The following is a 21,888-nucleotide window of genomic DNA, read 5'->3' as shown; positions in this document are numbered from 1 at the left end:
GTCCTTCTCATAATCACGGATCATGAGGCATAGATTTAATACTGTTGATCAGTGACGATTAAGGCCCAGCGTGCATTGGTTGGAGAGCTGGTGTTTAATGGCGGAAAGGTCTTGTGCACATTGAGATGAAAATGTTGAATTGAGAATTATGTGAATTTTATTTAATGTGAATAGTTATATATTTATGAAAATGTTTAACACAAAGTTTTGCTTCTACACAGCAAGTCTTTTAGAGTAAAATTACACACCCTACCTGTAAACAGCTCCACATAAACCCAGCACGACTCTCCGATGTGGACCTCTTTAGGGGAAGGCAGCATTTTGATCCTTTGTTTTTGGTGATTTTCTCGGAGGGAGGGAGGGAGGGAGGGGGGTTGCAATGACATGCTGGAGTCCAGCTCTTCTCCAGAGTTGGCCCAAAGTCAGCTGGGAAAGGTGTGTAGGAAGGAACTGCAGATGCTGCTTTACACCGAAGATAGACACAGAATGCTGGAGTAACTCAGCGGGTCGGGCAGCAGCTCCGGAGAAAAGGAGAAAAGGAATAGGTGACGTTTCGGGTTGAGACCCTTCTTCGGACCATGTCTGGTCGGAGGTTGTAGAACACTGAAGAAGGGTCTCAACCCTTTTTCTCCAGAGCTGCTACCTGGCCCGCTGAGTTGCTCCACCATTTTGTGTCTATCTTCACTGAGAGATGATGCACTGTTGAGTCCTTGTACACACAATCCTCACACACATACACACTTATACTTTCTGAAAGGAAAAGTACTTATTTATCTGCTTCCCCCTCAAAATAAACCTGGATTACCATTGTGTGTGTGTTTGTATGTGTGTCAGGAGATTTATTTAACTTTAGCTGCAGTCTCTAGCTCAAGTCTGCTGTTAGGTGCTTGTATTTACAAGAGAACCTCATTACCCCATGAGGCCAGTGAATGTAAAGGGATCAGTGACTTTGGGCTGAGACGGGTGCTTGCTAGTTCGACTACTACTGCAACACCGTGTTGCTCCGATGGTTGTGCTGTGGTTTAGGGTGTCAACCAGACTGTGGTGCTGCTCAAATGACTATGCAATAACTGTCCGATAAAAATGCAGGTATTTACATTTTCTTAAATAAATTTTTAAAAACAAATTGCAAGTTTTGTTATTGCTTTGTGTCTTTCGACTTTAAAGACACTTCGCACCTCTGCGCCGACCAGCGATCACCCCGCACGCTAGCACTATCCTGCACACTTCTTGTCTGTAGACTATTATCTGAATGGTGGCCGATTAGGAAAAGGGGAGATGCAACGAGACCTGGGTGTCATGGTACACCAGTCATTAAAAGTAGGCATGCAGGTGCAGCAGGCAGTGAAGAAAGCGAATGGTATGTTAGCATTCATAGCAAAAGGATTTGAGTATAGGAGCAGGGAGGTTCTACTGCAGTTGTACAGGGTCTTGGTGAGACCACAACTGGAGTATTGCGTACAGTTTTGGCCTCCTAATCTGAGGAAAGACATTCTTGCCATAGAGGGAGTACAGAGAAGGTTCACCAGGCTGATTCCTGGGATGTCAGGACTTTCATATGAAGAAAGACTGGATAGACTCGGCTTGTACTCGCTAGAATTTAGAAGATTGAGAGGGGATCTTATAGAAACTTACAAAATTCTTAAGGGGTTGGACAGGCTAGATGCAGGAAGATTGTTCCCGATGTTGGGGAAGTCCAGGACAAGGGGTCACAGTTTAAGGATAAGGGGAAAGTCTTTTAGGACCGAGATGAGAAAATCATTTTTTACACAGAGAGTGGTGAATCTGTGGAATTCTCTGCCACAGAAGGTAGTTGAGGCCAGTTCATTAGCTATATTTAAGAGGGAGTTAGATGTGGCCCTTGTGGCTAAAGGGATCAGGGGGTATGGAGAGAAGGCAGGTACAGGATACTGAGTTGGATGATCAGCCATGATCATATTGAATGGCGGTGCAGGCTCGAAGGGCCGAATGGCCTACTCCTGCACCTATTTTCTATGTTTGTTCCTCGTGTCCGGCCATCTTCTATATCACGTCTTTCCGGTCGGTCAGTGACGGTTGACGGTCGGTGGTTGCAGAATTGGCTACTTCAGTCAGTCACTGTTGTACAGTTTCTGTCGTCAGCATTGCCCAGCATGCGCCACATGGAGGCTTCTGCTTGCATCCCATCGTACACACTTGGGACTTTTTTTTTTAACCAAGACCATTTAACCTCCAAACCTGCGTGTCTTTGGAGGGTGGCAGGAAACCGGAGCACCCGGAGAAAACCCACATGATCACAGGAAACTCTGTACAGCCAACACATTCTTGCCATAGAGGGAGTACATAGACTGATTCCTGGGATGGCAGGACTTTCATATGAAGAAAGACTGGATAGACTCGGCTTGTACTCGCTAGAATTTAGAAGATTGAGGGGGGGCTCTTATAGAAACTTACAAAATTCTTAAGGGGTTGGACAGGCTAGATGCAGGAAGTTTATTCCCGATGTTGGGGAAGTCCAGAACAAGGGGTCACAGTTTAAGGATAAGGGGGAAGTCTTTTAGGACTGAGATGAGAAAATCATTTTTTACACAGAGAGTGGTGAATCTGTGGAATTCACTGCCAAAGAAGCTAGTTGAGGCCAGTTCATTGGCTATATTTAAGAGGGAGTTAGATGTGGCCCTTGTGGCTAAAGGGATCAGGGGGTATGGAGAGATGGCAGGTATGGGATACTGAGTTGGATGATCAGCCATGATCATATTGAATGGTGGTGCAGGCTCGAAGGGCCGAATGGCCTACTCCTGCACCTATTTTCTATGTTTCTAACACCCATAGTCGGGATGGAACCCGTGTCTCTGGCGCTGTGAGGCAGCAACTCTACCGCTGCGCCACCGTGCTACCCCAATTTCTTTTTTCGTTTTTTCAGGTCTTCAGCAGATTTACTGAAGCCTTTGTGTTTCTATTTCTGATAGACTAAAGCCCTTACCTGAATCTGGGGATTTGAAAAATACGTCACAGCTGATTTATTCTTTAGCGTGGTCATGTGGTAATCTAGGAGACATTACACTCAATTTCTGTAATACATTTTGGAGCCTTTTTTTATTGATTGATTGAAAGATACAGCATGAAAACGACCTTCGGCCCACTGAGTCCACGTCGACCATGGATCACCCGTCCACGCTAGTTCTGTGTTATTCCACTTTCTCATCCACTCCCTACACACTAGCGGCAATTTACAGGGACCCAATTAACCTAAAAAAATCTCACGTGGGGGAGAAACTGGAGCACCTGGAGAAAACCCACGTGGTCACAGGGAGAAAGTACAAACTCCACGCAAACAACACTGGGAGTTCCGTGAGACCTGCTCTCACTGCTCCCCATCTGTGACTCCTGCTGCCCCCCTGCTCTATGACCATGTTACTCTGCAATCATAAGGAATAGGAATAGAATTAGGCCATTCGGTCCATCAAGTCTACTCCACCATTCAATCATGGCTAATCTATCTCTCCCTCCTAACCCCATTCTCCTGACTTCTCCCCATATCCTCTGGCACCTGTACTTCTTCTTTCATGTGGCGTGCACAGCCTAAAGTTGTAGGGCAACTTGTTCTATTTGATCTTCTGTTTGTGCACGTCGAGTTGATTGCATTCGTCGAAACAGGGCGGACCACGTGAAGGTTGCAATCTTCCACCCCGGCACCTGTACTGATCAAGAATCTATCCATCTCTGCCTTTAAAATATCCACTGACTTGGCCTCCACAGCTTTCTGTGGCAAAGAATTCCACAGATTCACCACCCTCTGTGTTTTCATCTCAATCCTGTCTTTTAATCTCTGACCTTTGTCCACTATCTGCTATCAACCACACCCCCCCCCCCCCTCTCCTCACCTGTATCAACCTTACACCTGCCACAGACTTGCACCTCCTCTCTTCCAGCATTCTAAACCCTCTCCCTTCCCCATTCTACATCTGACCCAAAACGTCACATATCCATGTTCACCAGAGTTGCTGCCTGCCTGCTGAGTTACTCTAATATTTTGTGCTACATTTGTCTAATTTCACCTTGCAGCTAATAAATTCTAATCCAGGTAACATTCTGGTAAAGATAGACACAGAGTGCTGGAGTAGCTCAGCGGGTCAGGAATCATCTCTGGAGAAAAGGGGATGGGTGACATTTCTGGTAGGGACCGTTCTTCATACTAAGAAGGGTCCTTTTGCTGCCTGACCCGTCATTTACTCCAAGAGTGTCTATCTTTGGTTTCCACTTTTATCAGCATTCTGGTAAACCTCTGCACGTTTCCCTAAGCCTCCACATCCTGTAAGGGGTGGCCAGAACTACACGCAATACTCCAAATGCGGCCTGACCATGGTCCTGTTAAGATGCATCAGGACTTCCTGGCTCTTACACTTAAAGCCCCAAGCATACCACATGTCTTCTTTACCCCACTCTGTCTACTTGTGTTACCAATGTCAGGGAGCTGTGAGCCTGTACCTGTACATATCTGTAAATTGCTTTATTAGTTCTTAGAATAAAGGGGAGGCCATTTAAGACTGAGGTGAGAAAAAACTTGTTCACCCATAGAGTTGTGAATCTGTGGAATTCCCTGCCACAGAGGGCAGTGGAGGCCAAATCACTGGATGGATTTAAGAGAGAGTTAGATAGAGCTCTAGGGGCTAGTGGTATCAAGGAATATGGGGAGAAGGCTGGCACAGGTTATTGATTGGGGATGATCACAATGAATGGCGGTGCTGGCTCGAAGGGCCGAATGGCCTCCTGCACCTATTTTCTATGTTTCTATGTTCTAGTAATCTACAAATTCTATTATTAATGAGTTGAGGTATTAATGGAAATCACATCCAGTCGTCTTCTTCTTGCGTATGGCGTGCACAGCCTAAAGTTGTCGGACAACTTGTTCTATTTGATCTTATTTGATTGTGCACGCCGGGTTGATTGCATTCGTCGAAACAGGGTGGACCATGTGAAGGTTGCAATCTCCCACCTCATCACATCCAATAATTCAGCACCATCAAAGCACCAAGATGCAGTATTAGAAACATAGAAAAATAGGTGCAGGAGTAGGCCATTCGGCCCTTCGAACCAGCACCGCCATTCAATATGATCACGGCTGATCATCCACAATCAGTACCCGTTCCTGCTTTTTCCCCATATCCCTTGATTCCGTTAGCCAAGCTAAATCTCTCTTGAAAACATCCAGTGAATTGGCCTCCCCTGCCTTCTGTGGCAGACAATTCCAAAGATTCACAACTCTCTGGGTGGACAAGTTATTGGAAAACAAGTAAGGCCCCACCCATCATCCCTCCTACAATTATACTGGATGCTCACAAAAGGCTGGAGTAACTCAGCGGGTCAGGCAGCATCTCTGGAGAAAAAGAATAGGTGATGTTTCGGGTCTGAACCCTTCTTCAGACTGAGAGTAAGGGGAGAGGGAACTGAGACATATGAAGAGAAACGTCACCTATTCCTTTACAATAGACAATAGACAATAGGTTCAGGAGTAGACCATTCTAGCCAGCACCGCCATTCAATGTGATCATGGCTGATCATCCCCAATCTGTACCCCGTTCCTGCCTTCTCCCCATATCCCCCGACTCCGCTATTTTTAAGAGCCCTATCTAGCTCTCTCTTGAAAGTATCCAGAGACCGGCCTCCACCGCCCTCTGAGGCAGAGAATTCCACAGACTCACAACTCTCTCCGGAGATGCTGCCTGATCCGCAGTTATTCCAGAATGCTATCTCTACAGTGTAAACCAGCATCTGTAGTTCATTTCTACACAATTATAAAGACATCGTTGCTAATGTTCTGAAAACATCTTACTCCAGACAACACGACAATTGATTTTCTTAACTGCTTGCTTCTCCCACGTGCTTGCTCACAGTGGCTGGTGTATGAGAACCAGGTCTCTTTTGTATGTTTAAGAAGGAACTGCAGATGCTGGAAAATCGAAGGTGGACAAAAATGCTGGAGAAACTCAGCGGGTGCAGCAGCATCTATGGAGCGAAGGAAATAGTCAATGTTTCGGGTTGAAACCATTTTGTTAACCATTTGTGATATACACACTTTCAAAGTAACATCGAGTCCATCTGCATTTTTATCCTATGAGATAATTCCCTACTGACACACTGGGTGCGTTTTTTTCCCTGATGAGTCACATTGACGCCTGTTCACGATTCACATCCCACTCCACTGGCAACATTACCTGACACCAGGAAGTCCAGAAAATGACACAAAATGCTGGAGTAACTCAGCGGGTCGGGCAGCATCTCTGCAGAACATGGGTGGGTGACACTTCAAAATTCTTAAGGGGTTGGACAGGCTAGATGCAGGAAGATTGTTCCCGATGTTGGGGAAGTCCAGAACAACGGGTCACAGTTTAAGAATAAGGGGGAAATCCTTTAGGACTGAGATGAGAAAAACATTTTTCACACAGAGAGTGGTGAATCTCTGGAATTCTCTGCCACAGAAGGTAGTTGAGGCCAGTTCATTTGCTATATTTAAGAGGGAGTTAGATGTGGCCCTTGTGGCTAAAGGGATCAGGGGGTATGGAGAGAAGGCAGGTACAGGATACTGAGTTGGATGATCAGCCATGATCATATTGAATGGCGGTACAGGCTCGAAGGGCTGAATGGCCTACTCCTGCACCTATTTTCTATGTTTCAGCTCAGCGCCCCTTTTTCATGCTGATTGTGGTAGAGCGGGTGAGAAAGCTGGAAGAGAGGAAGGGCAAGGCAAAGCCTGGCGAGTTTAGAAGGATGAGAGGGCATCTTATTGAAACATATAAGATTATGTTTCATGCAGCAGTTCCACCAGCTCAATCAAACTGACCCTAAACTTCGCCGATCCATGTCCTCCAGGGAGGCTGCCTGACCCGCCGAGTCACTCCGGCACTTTGGCTTTCCTTGATTTGACCCGCATCTGCAGTTCCTTGTCTCCACATTTGAGCAGCCCTGCTACTGTGCTGCCCTTGTATTGTTACAATTCACATTCTTAAAGCCTACTTCGTGAAACGTTCTGCTGCTACTGTGGCGCCGCGTAAATACAAACTCTTCGGGGGTTTATTTCAGATGCCTGAGAGATCGGCGACGCAGGTTTCCTCCGGTGAGCCCCGGCAGGCGGGGTCTGTCTGTCTGTCTGCAGCGTTTCAGTGTGTGGGCGGCAGCGGGGGCGGAGAGAGGGAAAGGGAGGGAAGGGGCGGAAGGGGGAGGTGGTGGGTTGGAGGTAGATAGGGGGAGGGAGAAGGAAGGAGGGGAGGGGAAGGAGGAGGGAAGGGGAGGGAGGAGGAGGGGGAAGGAGGGAAAGGGGAGGGATGGGGGAGGGGGAGGGAGGAAAGGGAAGGGGTAGGGTGAAAGGGAGGAGGTGGGTGGGAGGTAGGTAGGGGGAGGGAGGAGGAAGGAGGGGGAGGGCGAAGGAGGGAAAGGGGAGGGAGGGGGGAGGGGGAGGGAGGGAAGGGGGAGGGCGAAAGAGGGAGGTGGTGGGTTGGAGGTAGATAGGGGAGGGAGAAGGAAGGAGGGAAGGGGAGGGAGGGGGGAGGGGGAGGGAGGAAAGGGAAGGGGAGGGTGAAAGAGGGAGGAGGTGGGTGGGAGGTAGGTAGGGGGAGGGAGGATGAAGGGGAGGGCGAATGAGGGAGGGGGAGGGGAGGGAAAGGGAGGGTGAAGTAAGGAGAGGTGGGGGGGGAGGGGAAGGGGGGGCGAAGGAGGGAAGGTGGTGGGTGAAAGAGGGAGGGGTGGGTGGGAGGTAGGTAGGGGGAGGGAGGATGAAGGGGAGGGAGGGGGAGGGGTAGGTTGGGGGAGGGAGATAGGGGGAGGGAAAGGGAGGGCGAAGGAGGGAGGGAGGAGGAAGGGGTGGAATAGGGGGGGGAGGGGAACTTCCACACCCCGCCCACCCCGTCAGGTTGCCCAGGCAACTGTATGGGGGCCGCGCTCGGAAGCAGCTGACACCCACGAGTCAGACTGACAGCAGGAAGGTTACAATGTAGCGGCGGCGGCGGCCACTGGACACACACAGCGAGCGGGTGAGTTACAATGTGTCAGTTTCATGTATTCAGCGACTCTGCTACAATGTATCCATATAAATCCTGTTACAATGTCCACGCGAATACAACGTGTCAATGTCATGTACGGGGCGAGTTACAATGTATCAATGTCGTGTATTTCGATGTTACAATGTGTCAGTTTCACGTCTGAGATGAGTTACAATGAGTTCAAGAAGGAACTGCAGATGCTGGAAACATCGAAGGTAAGACAAAAATGCTGGAGAAACTCAGCGGGTGAGGCAGCATGGGCGACGTTTCGGGTCGAGACCCTTCTTCAGACTTCTTCTGTCTCTGGGTACTTTGTGAATCCCGGTGATCTCCGATCCCGCGTCAAGACCAGGAAATAGTCAGTTTCAAATGCCATTTACAGACTTTGCCTCGAAATAAGATTGCGTGGGACCTCTTCGGTGTGGGGGTGGGGGTGGGAGGGGGGGGGGGGGGTTGTCGCAGTCATTATTTTCAACCAAAAGAATTGAAAGGGGTACAAAGGTAGATGGAGAGACGGACGGGGGCGAGGAGAGGGAGAAGGCGGAGAGAGCTGCGTGTGTATTCGTAAATAGCGAGTGATTCATCGAGGAGAGGGCGCCTTCGGGATCGTGACGAATGGAGTCGACTCAGCCTCGAAACTGTTCCCTCCTCTCCCAGTTTCACTTTTTTTTGGAATGTCGAGGAGGAAAAGTTTTCTTGGAAGTTGATCTTAAAGTAGCTGAAACTCTGGAAGGGAGAGCTGTAAATCTTTAAATCCACCCATCCATTCCCACACTGACCTTCCTGTCCTGGGCCTCCGCTACTGTGCAAATTGGAGGAACAGCATCTCATATTTCACTTGGGCAACTTCCACCCCAGCGGTATGAACATTGACTTCTCTAACTTCAAATAACCCTTGCTTTCCCTCTCTCTCCATCCCAGTTCTCCGACCAGTCTGACTGTCTCCGACGACATTTTATCTTGCCCTGTTGTTGCCTTCTCCTATCTAACAATGATCTATTCCAGTCTTCCTTGATCTCCATCCCCTTTGTCCTGTTTTCACGCCTTGCACCTCCTTATCTTTGTATCTCCCTCTCCCCTGACTCTGAGTCTGAAGAAGGGCCTCCACCCGTAACATCACCCATTCCTTCTCTCCAGAGATGCTGCCTGTCCCACTGAGTCAAGGGCCTGTCCCACTTGGGCAGATTTTGTACATCCCAAAATCCTGGGGCGCCGTGCGTGACTGCACGTCACTGCCTACGTCACCACGCACCATGTGCTTGTACACTCTGGAGTTTAGAAGGATGAGGGGCGAATCTCATTGAAACATATAAGATTGTTAAGGGCTTGGACACGCTAGAGGCAGGAAACATGTTCCCGATGTTGCGGAAGTCCAGAACCAGGGGCCACACAGTTTAAGAATAAGGGATCGTCCATTTAGAACAGAGACGAGGAAACACTTTTTCTCACAGAGAGTGGTGAGTGTGGAATTCTCTGCCTTGGAGGGCGGTGGAGGCAGGTTCTCTGGATGCTTTCAAGAGAGAGAGATAGATAGGGCCCAGGAGAGATAGAGAATGGGAAGGGGAGTTACAACAGGGATTCAGCAACTGGGATTTTCATTTCTCTCTCAGAGACACTGGCCTGGGACTTAACCAACATCCTTGCTTACCCATCCATACGCCTGGGGGTATCTGTCCCATCCTGCTTCTCCCCACCTCCCCCCCCCCCCATCTCCCCTTCTCCCCACTACTTCTCCCCCGCATCTCCACACCCCCCCATCTCCCCTCCCCCATCTCGCCCCCCCAATCTCCCCACCTCCCATCTCCCCACCCCCCCCCATTTCTCCTTCTCCCCACCCCACCCCCTCACATCACCCGTCTATTTATTGAGCTTTTTATTTTTTCTCTCTTCCCATTATATACAATGTTTACATAGTCACATATTCTGTTGTGCTGCAGCTAGTAAGAATTTCATTGTCCCTTCCGGGACATATGACAATAAAACACTCTTGACTCTTGACTTCTCCCCACCACTTCTCCCCATCCCCTCCCCTCCCCTTCTCTCCCCCTCCCCTCCCCCATCCCTCTCTGCCTCATCTGAGGAATCTTCCTGCCTGCCTGCCTTGCCCAGAGATCATTCCCTCAGCCTCCCCTGGTTCCCCTCTCCTCCCCCTGCCTGTCCTCTCCTGTATGGTAACCTGTCCCTCTGTCTTCCCTGTCTGCCTCACCCAGCATCTGGCTGATGTCCCGTCCCCCCCGCCACTTGTCCCTGTGTCTAGACCATCATTGTTAGTCTGACCCTCCCCCCCACCCCCAGCCTCCTGCCTGTCCTTCCTGTTTCTCTTGAGCCTCTTCCCGTAAGTCAAAGCAAAAGCGAAACGGATAAGACATTCATAACAATGACTGAGGTCGGTGGCGAAACGTAAAGCCGTCAGTGCTGGGAACGAGGGCACGATGGCAAGAACTCTGAGAAAAAGAATGTCAGGTGTTCATTATTTAGCTCGGTTTCGAAATCCAGCACGGAAACAGGCCCTTCGGCCCACCGAGTCCATACTGACCATCGAACATCCATTCCCACTAGTTCTATGTTATCTCAATTTCTCATCCGCTCCCCATACATTGACAATAGACAATAGGTGCAGGAGTAGGCCATTCGGCCCTTTGAGCCAGCACCGCCATTCAATGTGATCATGGCTGATCATCCCCAATCAGTACCCCGTTCCTGCCTTCTCCCCATATCCCCTGACTCCACTATTTTTAAGAGCCCTACCTAGCTCTCTCTTGAAAGGCAGAGTTTGGTGATGGGTTTGGTGATGGGTTTGGTGCACCAGAGCCAATCCCTGAGTTACTCAGACCACGCGAGAAACTCCCCCTCCCATTCTGACTCTCCGTCTGAAGAAGGGTCTCGACCAGAAACGTCACCCATTCCTTTTACCCGGGGATGTTGCCTGCCCAGCTGGGTTACTCCAGCATTTTGTGTCCATCCACGCGAGGGGGAGACGCACATTTAGAGCTAGAGGGTGGCTCTGCGTGAAACTCGGATTGGTGGAGGTCTATTACTGATAATTTTAGTTTAGGTCAGTTTGGAGATGCAGCGTGGAATCCGGGTCTCTGGCGCTGTGAGGCATCTGCAGTTCCTTCTTGAACTCATTGTAACCGCTGCACCACCGTGCCACCCTGTCTGGAGAGATAGTGAAAAGCTTTTGTTTGCCTGCTTCCCAGACAAGTCAAGAGAGTTTATTGTCATGTGTCAGGAAGGAACTGATTGTGGACTTTGGAAGGAGTAGGAGGGGGACCCACAGCCCCGTCTATATCAACGGGTCGATGGTTGAAAGGGTCAAGAGCTTCAAATGCCTGGGCGTGCACATCTCTGAAGATCTCTCCTGGTCCGAGAACACTAACGCAATTATCAAGAAAGCTCATCAGCGCCTCTACTTCCTGAGAAGATTACGGAGAGTCGGTTTGTCAAGGAAGACTCTCTCTAACTTCTACAGGTGCACAGTAGAGAGCATGCTGACCGGTTGCATCGTGGCTTGGTTCGGCAATTTGAGCGCCCTGGAGAGGAAAAGACTACAAAAAGTAGTAAACACTGCCCAGTCCATCATCGGCTCTGACCTTCCTTCCATCGAGGGGATTTATCGCAGTCGCTGCCTCAAAAAGGCTGGCCGTATCATCAAAGACCCACACCATCCTGGCCACACACTCATCTCCCTGCTACCTTCAGGTAGAAGGTACAGGAGCCTGAAGACTGCAACAACCAGGTTCAGGAATAGCTACTTCCCCATAGCCATCAGACTATTAAACCTGGCTCGGACAAAACTCTGATTATTAATAACCCATTTTCTGTTATTTGCACTTTATCAGTTTATTTATTCATGTGTGTATATATTTATATTATGGTATATGGACACACTGATCTGTTTTGTAGTAAATGCCTACTATGTTCTGTGTGCTGAAGCAAAGCAAGAATTTCATGGGCCGTGTTGGGGAACTTGAGAAGCAAGTGGATGACCTCCGGTTCGTCCGAGAAACGGAGTCGTTCCTTGACTAGTCCTACAGTACGATTGTTACACCTAAGGTACTGGAAGAGAGAAGGTGGGAGACAGTGAGAATGGGAGGGAAGCATGGAATGCCAACTTCCCCGGGTGTTGTACCTCTTGTGAACAGGTTCACCCACTTAGAAGCTGTTGGGACAGAAGAGGTGTTTACACTGGGCGGCGGACTGGCTTGCGAGGCGAATAGGGCTGTTGAGCCAAAACCAAGAAGGCCTAAGGCAGGCAACGCCATTGTAGTGGGAGACTCCATTGTGAGAGGTACGGACAGGGGTTTCTGCGGCAACAGACGGGATGCGAGGATGGTGTGCTGCCTTCCTGGTGGCAGGATCCAGGATGTCACGGACAGAGTGCAGAAAATCCTCAATGGCGAAGGTGAACATCCGGAAGTGGTAGTGCATGTCGGCACAAACGATGTCGGAAAGAAGGGGATGAATATTCTGCAGCGTGACTTTAGAGAGCTCGGAAAAATGCTGAAAAGCAGGACCTCCAGGGTTGTTATCTCCGGTTTGCTCCCAGTTCCTCGTGCTGGCGAGAGCAGGAACAGGGAGATACGGGACCTGAACGTGTGGCTGAGGAACTGGTGCACGGGGCAGGGATTTAGATTCTTAGATCACTGGGATCTGTTTTGGGGTAAGGGGGAACTGTACAAAAGGGACGGATTGCATCTTAACAGGTGTGGGACCAGCATTCTGGCAGGCAGGTTTGCCACTGCTACACGGTGGTTTTAAACTGAATAAGGGGGGTGGGGTGTCGAATGGGATAGTGGAGGATGGAGTTAAAGGGAAAGGGTTTCTTAAATGTGTGAGCGTAGAGACAGAGGGGTGTAAAATGAGGGTAGAAGCAATAGGTAGCAAGGTGAAAAGTAAAAGTGGCAGGCAGACAAAACCAGGGCAAAAATCAGAAAGGGCCACTTTTCAACATAATTGTATAAGGGGTAAGAGTGTTGTAAAAACAAGCCTGAAGGCTTTGTGTCTCAATGCAAGGAGCATTCGTAATAAGGTGGATGAGTTGAATGTGCAGATAGCTATTAATGACTATGATATAGTTGGGATCACGGAGACATGGCTCCAGGGTGACCAAAGCTGGGAGCTGAACATCCAGGGATATTCAATATTCAGGAGGGATAGAGAGAAAGGAAAAGGAGGTGGGGTAGCGTTGCTGATTAGAGAGGAGATTAACGCAATGGAAAGGAAGGACATTAGTTTGGAGGATGTGGAATCGGTATGGGTAGAGCTGCGAAACACTAAGGGGCAGAAAACGCTGGTGGGTGTTGTGTACAGGCCACCTAACAGTAGTAGTGAAGTTGGAGATGGTGTCAAACAGGAAATTACAAATGCGTGCGACAAAGGCAAAACCGTTATAATGGGTGACTTCAATCTACATATAGATTGGGTGAATCAAATTGGCAGGTGTGCTGAGGAAGAGGATTTCTTGGAATGTATGCGGGATAGTTATCTAAATCAACATGTAGAGGAACCAACGAGAGAGCAGGCTATTTTAGACTGGGTATTGAGTAATGAGGAAGGGTTAGTTAGCAGTCTTGTTGTACGTGCCCCCTTGGGCAAGAGTGACCATAATATGGTTGAGTTCTTCATTAGGATGGAGAGTGACATTGTTAATTCAGAAACAATGGTTCTGAACTTAAAGAAAGGTAACTTTGAGGGTATGAGACGTGAATTGGCCAAGATTGACTGGCAATTCATTCTAAAAGGGTTGACGGTGGATATGCAATGGAAGACATTTAAAGACTGCATGGATGAACTACAAAAATTGTTCATCCCAGTTTGGCAAAAGAATAAATCAGGGAAGGTAGTACATCCGTGGATAACAAGGGAAATCAGGGATAGTATCAAAGCGAAGGATGATGCGTACCAATTAGCCAGAAAAAGCAGCATACCGGAGGACTGGGAGAAATTCAGAGACCAGCAGAGGAGGACAAAGGGCTTAATTAGGAAAGGAAAAATAGATTATGAAAGAAAACTGGCAGGGAACATAAAAACTGACTGCAAAAGATTTTATAGATATGTGAAAAGAAAGAGATTAGTTAAAACAAATGTAGGTCCCTTGCAGTCAGAAACAGGTGAGTTGATCATGGGGAACAAGGATATGGCGGACCAATTGAATAACTACTTTGGTTCCGTCTTCACTAAGGAAGACATAAATAATCTGCCGGAAATAGCAGGGGACCGCGGGTCAAAGGAGTTGGAGGAATTGAGTGAAATCCAGGTTAGCCGGGAAGTGGTGTTGGGTACATTGAATGGATTAAAGGCCGATAAATCCCCAGGGCCAGATAGGCTGCATCCCAGAGTACTTAAGGAAGTAGCTCCAGAAATAGTGGATGCATTAGTAATAATCTTTCAAAACTCTTTAGATTCTGGAGTAGTTCCTGAGGATTGGCGGGTAGCAAACGTAACCCCACTTTTTAAGAAGGGAGGGAGAGAGAAAACGGGGAATTACAGACCAGTTAGTCTAACATCGGTAGTGGGGAAACTACTAGAGTCAGTTATTAAAGATGGGATAGCAGCACATTTGGAAAGTGGTGAAATCATTGGACAAAGTCAGCATGGATTTACAAAAGGTAAATCATGTCTGACGAATCTTATAGAATTTTTCGAGGATGTAACTAGTAGCGTGGATAGGGGAGAACCAGTGGATGTGGTGTATCTGGACTTCCAGAAGGCTTTCGACAAGGTCCCACATAAGAGATTAGTATACAAACTTAAAGCACACGGCATTGGGGGTTCAGTATTGATGTGGATAGAGAACTGGCTGGCAAACAGGAAGCAAAGAGTAGGAGTAAACGGGTCCTTTTCACAATGGCAGGCAGTGACTAGTGGGGTACCGCAAGGCTCAGTGCTGGGACCCCAGCTATTTACAATATATATTAATGATCTGGATGAGGGAATTGAAGGCAATATCTCCAAGTTTGCGGATGACACTAAGCTGGGGGGCAGTGTTAGCTGTGAGGAGGATGCTAGGAGACTGCAAGGTGACTTGGATAGGCTGGGTGAGTGGGCAAATGTTTGGCAGATGCAGTATAATGTGGATAAATGTGAGGTTATCCATTTTGGTGGCAAAAACAGGAAAGCAGACTATTATCTAAATGGTGGCCGACTAGGAAAAGGGGAGATGCAGCGAGACCTGGGTGTCATGGTACACCAGTCATTGAAAGTAGGCATGCAGGTGCAGCAGGCAGTGAAGAAAGCGAATGGTATGTTAGCTTTCATAGCAAAAGGATTTGAGTATAGGAGCAGGGAGGTTCTACTGCAGTTGTACAGGGTCTTGGTGAGACCACACCTGGAGTATTGCGTACAGTTTTGGTCTCCAAATCTGAGGAAGGACATTATTGCCCTAGAGGGAGTGCAGAGAAGGTTCACCAGACTGATTCCTGGGATGTCAGGACTGTCTTATGAAGAAAGAGTGGATAGACTTGGTTTATACTCTTTAGAATTTAGGAGATTGAGAGGGGATCTTATAGAAACTTATAAAATTCTTAAGGGGTTGGACAGGCTAGATGCAGGAAGATTGCTCCCGATGTTGGGGAAGTCCAGGACAAGGGGTCACAGCTTAAGGATAAGGGGGAAATCCTTTAAAACCGAGATGAGAATAACTTTTTTCACACAGAGAGTGGTGAATCTCTGGAATTCTCTGCCACAGAGGGTAGTCAAGGCCAGTTCATTGGCTATATTTAAGAGGGAGTTAGATGTGGCCCTTGTGGCTAAGGGGATCAGGGGGTATGGAGAGAAGGCAGGTACGGGATACTGAGTTGGATGATCAGCCATGATCATATTGAATGGCGGTGCAGGCTCGAAGGGCCGAATGGCCTACTCCTGCACCTAATTTCTATGTTTCTATCAGGGACACATGACAATAAACTCACTTGAACTTGAACTTGTGTCCCTGATAGGACAATGAAATTCTTGCTTGCTGCAGCACAACGGAATATAGTAGACATAAATACAGAACAGATCAGTGTGTCCATATACCATTATATAAATATATACACACATCAATAAATAAAACAGATGAAGTGCAAATAACAGATAATGGTCTATTAGTGTTCAGAGTTGTGTTTAATAGCCTGATGGCTGTGGGGAAGTAACTATTCCTGAACCTGGATGTTGCAGTCTTCAGGCTCCTGTACCTTCTACCTGAAGGTAGCAGGGAGATGAGTGTGTGGCCAGGATGGTGTGGGTCCTTGATGATGCTGCCAGCCTTTCAAATCACACTATGCACGAGTACCATCAAACCATGCACAAGTACAGGTTGCAAGCAGGCCCTTCAGCCCACTGAGTCCAGGCTGTCCAAGATGCCCCATCTAAGCTAGTCCATTGGCCCATATCCCTCTAAACCTATCCTATCCACGTACCTATCCAAATGATTTTAGACTTTAGAGATACAGCATGGAAGCAGGCCCTTCGGCCCACCAAGTCCATGCCGACCAACGATCACCCTGTACACTAGTCTTATCTCTCTGACTACCCGTGTGCAGGGTATTATAGCGTTCAAGTTGCAGGGAGAGAGCAGAGAGCACAGAAGGTTTAGCCTCTGTCCCACCTCCCCCGGCTGCTGAGGGTTTGAGCTTTAACAGCGGGGAGTGTGTGCGGCTGCCTCTGGGATTCATAGAGACCGACTTTCGGGTTCTCTTCGTGTGTGCTTGTGTGTGTGTGAGAGAGAGAGAGTGTGTGTGTGAGTGTGTGTGTGAGAGGGAGAGTGCGTGAGAGAGAGAGTGTGCGTGTGTGTGAGAGAGAGAAACAGAGTTTTTGAGAGAGAGAGTGTGTGAGAGAGAAAGAGAGAGGGGGTGTGTGAGAGAGAGAGTGCGTGTGAGTGAGTGAGTGTGTGGGCTGGCGCTTCTCTATATCAGGTGATTCAGTGGCAGTGGGTGCAGACAGATGCTGTGAGCCGGCCGGCGGGCACTAGAGGGGATATCACCAGCTCTGCGCTGGGCTCCAGCGTTGAAGGCGAGGCAGAGACTGGAGATGGGGCCGGTGGTCTGATGCGAGGTGAGGTGCGGGGATGTTAGTGCGGGGAGAGAGCTGCAGTAACTCAGGCAGGACGGGCAGCATCTCCGGGGAGAAGGGACGGGTCGGGACGGGTCGGGACCCTTCTTCAGACTGAGTCGTGCGGAATGTGAACGGCGGCGAGGAGAGGCCGGGGGGACCCGTGTGTCTGGGTCTGGCCGGGATGGGTCATGGTCGGCCCGGGGCACTGCCTCTCCTGCCCTGGTGTGTGTGTGTGTGTGTCTGTCTGTGTGTGTGTGTCTGTCTCTGTGTGTGTGTCTGTGTCTCTGTGTGTGTCTGTCTGTGTGTGTGTGTGTCTGTGTCTCTGTGTGTGTGTGTGTGTGTGTGTGTGTGTGTGTCTGTCTCTGTCTCTGTGTCTGTGTCTGTGTCTGTGTGTGTCTGTGTGTCTGTGTGTGTCTCTGTGTCTGTGTCTGTGTGTGTGTGTGTGTGTGTGTCTGTCTCTGTGTCTGTGTCTGTGTCTGTGTGTGTCTGTGTGTGTCTCTGTGTCTGTCTGTGTCTGTGTCTGTGTGTGTGTGCCTGTGTCTGTCTGTGTGTGTGTCTGTGTGTGTGTGTGTGTGTGTGTGTGTGTGTGGCTGTGTGTGTTTGTCTCTGTGTGTCAGTCTGTTTGTGTGTGTGCAGGAGGGAGAGAGGGGGGGGGGAGAGGGAGGAGGGAGGGAGGAGGGAGGAGGGGGGGGGGTCTCCTTCCCCAATTCCCAGGGGGAGGGGGGGAAGGGGGAGGGGGAGGGAATTCCCTACTGGCTGTGGAATTCCCTTGGTGTCTGACACAGAAGGCAGGCACAAAAAGCCGGAGTAACTCAGCGGGACAGGCAGCATCTGTGAAGAGAAGGACTGGGTGACGTTTCGGGTCGAGACCCTTCACCAGACTCCGGGAGCCCAGAGGTGGTGAGGACCCGCTGTCTGTTACCATGGCAACTCCTCCATCTCCCCGGCAACACAAGGGGATGCTGCTTCTAGCTGACCTGAATGGTCACCCTTGCCTAGACCATCTCCCTGACCGCCTGTGTCGACTGAATGGGGCAGTGGGTGTAGAGTGAGTGAGGGTGGGGGGGGGGGGGGGGTTGGAGGGGTTACATAAGGCTTCATAAATTATAGGCCATTCAGCCCATCGGGTCTACTCTACCGTTCAATCATGGCTGAATGGTGGCGCAGCGGTAGAGTTGCTGCCTCACAGCGCCACAGACCCGGGTTCGATCCTGACTACGGGTGCTGTCTGTATGGAGTTTGTACGTTCTCCCCGTGACCTGCGTGGGTTTTCTCCGTGTGCCCGGGTTTCCTCCCACACTCCAAGGACGTGCAGGTTTGTAGGTTAATTCACTCACACACACGCTCTCTCCCCCTCTCCCCCTCTCCCCCACACTCTCTCTCTCTCTGAATTGTAAATTGTCCCAGGTGTGTGTAGGATAGTGTAAAGTGTGCAATGACCGCTGGTCGGCACAGACTCAGTGGGCTGAAGGGCCTGTTTCCACGCTGTATCTCAATACTAAAACTAAAAACTGATCTATCTTTCACTCTGAACCCCATTCTCCTGCCTTCTCCCCATAACCCCGGACACTTGTATTCATCAAGAGAGGGGCAGCTGTTATCAGTGCGTGTGGGAGGCAGGGTTGGGCTGGGCTGGGCTGGGGGGAGACCAGACTCCCCACCCTCTACCCCATCCGCTCTTCACGCTGCCTCGGGAAAGCAGCTGACATAATCAAAGACTAACCCACCCCAGACATTCCTTCTTCTCCCCGCTCCCGTCCAGCAGAAGGTACCGAAGCTTGAAAGCCCGCACACCACCAGACTCAGGAACAGCTTCTTCCCCTCTGTTATCAGGCTTGTGAACGGTCCTTGCATAAGCTAGGGTTCTGTCCGATTCACCTCTACCCCATTGCGGACATTGGATTTTGTCTCTAGAACTGATGCGCTACAATGCTGAGAACTATATATGTAGATATGCTGAAGATAGCCACAAAAAGCTGGAGTAACTCAGCGGGTCAGGCAGCATCTCTGGAGAGAAGGAATACCTTCTTTATATGCTGCCTGACCCGCTGTGTTACTCCAGCATTTTGTGTCTATCTTAACTATATTCTGCACTCTGTATCTTCCCCTTTGCTCTACCTATTATACTTGAGATTCGACTCGATTGTATTTATGTGTGTTATATCTTTGTTGAGCCAGCCTAATTTAGAGATACAGCACGGAAACAGGCCCTTCGGCCCACTGGGTCCGCACCAACCAGCGATCCCTACACACTAACACTATCCTACACAATTTGTTTACATTTACACCAAGCCAATTAACCCACAAAACTGTCTGAAGAAGGATTTCGGCCCGAAACGTCACCTATTTCCTTAGCTCCATAGACTCACCCGCTGATTTTCTCCAGCATTTTTGTCCACCAACCTACAAACCTGTGCGTCTTTGGAGTGTGGGAGGAAACCGACATTCTCAGTGAAACGGGGAGAACGTACGAACTCCGTACAGACAGCACCCATAGTCAGGATCGAACATTTCAAAATCCAGCGGCAACAATAGACAATAGACAATAGGTGCAGGAGGAGGCCATTCGGTCCTTCGAGCCAGCACCGCCATTCAATGTGATCATGGCTGATCATCCCCAATCAGTACCCCGTTCCTGCTTTCTCCCCCTATCCCCTGACTCCGCTATCTTTAAGAGCCCTATCTAGCTCTCTCTTGAAAGCAAACAGAGAACCTGCCTCCACCGCCCTCTGAGGCAGAGAATTCCACAGACTCACCACTCTCTGTGAGAAAAAGTTTAATGTCAGAGGGATTTAAGTAAGTAAGTAAGTTCATTGGCCAAGTATTCACATACAAGGAATTTGCCTTGTGACAAAAAAAATGTTGCGACCCTCGAGGAGACACTGCGTGTCAATACGCCGTCACGCCGCGACTTTTTCGATGACCTGATACGTCAGTCAATGGTGTCGGCAGTCACCGAAAAAATCGCCAAGTGGGACAGGCCGTTAAGTGCTGTAAGATAGCAACTACCGCTGTGTCACTGTGTTGCCCTGAACTGAAACTGAAACTAAAACTAAAACTAACTGCACTAAACATTCTTGTAAATAAAGACTGGTGAGATGATGTGGAGTTGATCACAAAGTTTGGTCGACTGCCTTGTTTCAATGCAGCAGGCAAGCAATGACTGAGGATGGCAGCTGATCCCCCTTTTCTCCTGGTGTTGTAGGTTGTTGGCGGGACACAAGGAGCGTCGCCTTGTAGACGGATCCCTTGGAAAGAGTCGATGGCTGCAGTCAGGTGAGTGAGAAGTCTTCGCCCACAGGGTTTAATCCAAAGAACCTATAGCGGAGCAAGATAGACCACTCCTGCTAAATGCAATGGGCTGACGTGTAGTACGCAACGGAGCGGAACGTGGGCCTTTTATTCATCCATTTCAGTAACCGGACCCGTCCCGACCCGACTCGCAGTGTAATCAACGTTGCGGGGGAACAGTTTGAGTTAATAAATGTAAATTCTGCAAATGAGGAGAAGATTTTTACCAAATAACGTTTATTTTTACGAGGATGTTTCCGTAACCGGCTTCCGTCTCCGCACTAGTATCTTTGGGATCTTTGGTGCGGAGACGGAAGCCGGTTACGGAAATGGGGCCGAAAATGACCCACGAATCTGCCCATGACCGTACTACGTCTTTATCGTCGAGTGGACTATCTTGCTCGCTGTAGGGTCTTTGGTTTAATCTACAGGAAGGATGTGATTAAGCTGAGAAAATGGAAGGGAAGGGCGGCACGGTGGCGCAGCGGTAGAGTTGCTGCCTCACAGCGCCAGAGACCCGGGTTTGATCCTGACTATGGGTGCTGTCTGTGTGGAGTTTGTACGTTCTCCCCGTGACCTGCGTGAGTTTTCGCCGAGATCTTCGGTTTCCTCCCACATTCCAAAAAAGTACAGGTTTGTAGGTTAATTGGCCTGGTACATATGTAAAATTGTCCCTAGTGGGTGTGGGATAGTGTTAGCGTGCGCGGGTCGCTAGTCGGCGTGGGCTGAAGGGCCTGTTTCCACACTGTACCTCTAAACTAAACTAATGTAGGTTAATTGGCTTGGTGTAAATGTACATTGTCCCTGTGTAGGAGAAACTAGTTTAAATCAATGATAGACACAAAATGCTGGAGTAACTTAGACGAAGGGTCTGGACCTGAAAGGTCACCCATCCTTCTCTCCAGAGACGCTGCCTGTCCCGCTGAGTTACTCCAGCTTTTTGTGTCTATCCTGGTTACACCAGCATCTGCAGTCCCCTCCTACACATTAAACCTGGTCTTTGAGGTAGTTATGATCAATGCAATTATATTTAAAAGACACTTGGACGATTACGTAGATAGGAAAGTTTAAGAGGCAAATGGGACTAGCTTGGGGCCTTTTGGTCGGCATGGGCAAGCTGAGACGAAGGGCCTGTTTCTGTGATGTGGGACTCTGGCTGTGTTATATCTGGAAGGAGGGTGATGAGTCTGAGATATCGGCATGTGTGTGAGGTATTGTGTGTACTCACTTCTGCCAGTGTAGTCCACCCACTGGTGCAGTTGTGCCAGATCCTAGAGCGGGTGGGGGTGGGGGGTGGTGGGGGGGGGTACCTGAAGTCTAGTTTCTCAGACCTCCAGCTCTGCAAAGAAAAATACTGCAGAAGCTTGGAAATCTGAAATAAAAACAGACAGCAAAATACTGCAGATGAAGGGGAATCTGAAATTAAAATGGGCAACAAAATACTGCAGATGAAGGGGAATCTGAAATTAAAATGGGCAATAAAATACTGCAGATGAAGGGGAATCTGAAATTAAAATGGGCAATAAAATACTGCAGATGAAGGGGA

At 49.0% G+C, this 21,888-nt stretch overlaps 1 protein-coding gene across 3 annotated transcripts in view; it reads left to right on the top strand.

Annotated features, from left to right (window-relative positions):
* Positions 1-7,853: 7,853 nt before the first annotated feature.
* sertad1 (SERTA domain containing 1) overlaps positions 7,854-21,888 on the top strand; it is a 16,452-nt gene continuing 2,417 nt past the window's right edge. The window contains exons 1-2 of one of the 3 annotated variants that reach the window (XM_033014441.1): positions 7,854-8,006; positions 20,257-20,327. In XM_033014441.1, coding sequence (XP_032870332.1) covers positions 20,314-20,327 — 14 coding nt within the window. In that variant the 5' untranslated portion in view covers positions 7,854-8,006; positions 20,257-20,313. Of the gene's footprint in view, positions 8,007-16,935; positions 17,052-20,091; positions 20,328-21,888 lie in introns of those variants that run through there. The other 2 variants (XM_033014443.1, XM_033014442.1) reach the window with 2 other exon arrangements.

Source organism: Amblyraja radiata, chromosome 41, assembly GCF_010909765.2.
Source record: "Amblyraja radiata isolate CabotCenter1 chromosome 41, sAmbRad1.1.pri, whole genome shotgun sequence".
In the NCBI taxonomy this organism is placed as follows: domain Eukaryota; kingdom Metazoa; phylum Chordata; class Chondrichthyes; order Rajiformes; family Rajidae; genus Amblyraja; species Amblyraja radiata.
This window is presented reverse-complemented; position numbering and strand designations above follow the sequence as displayed.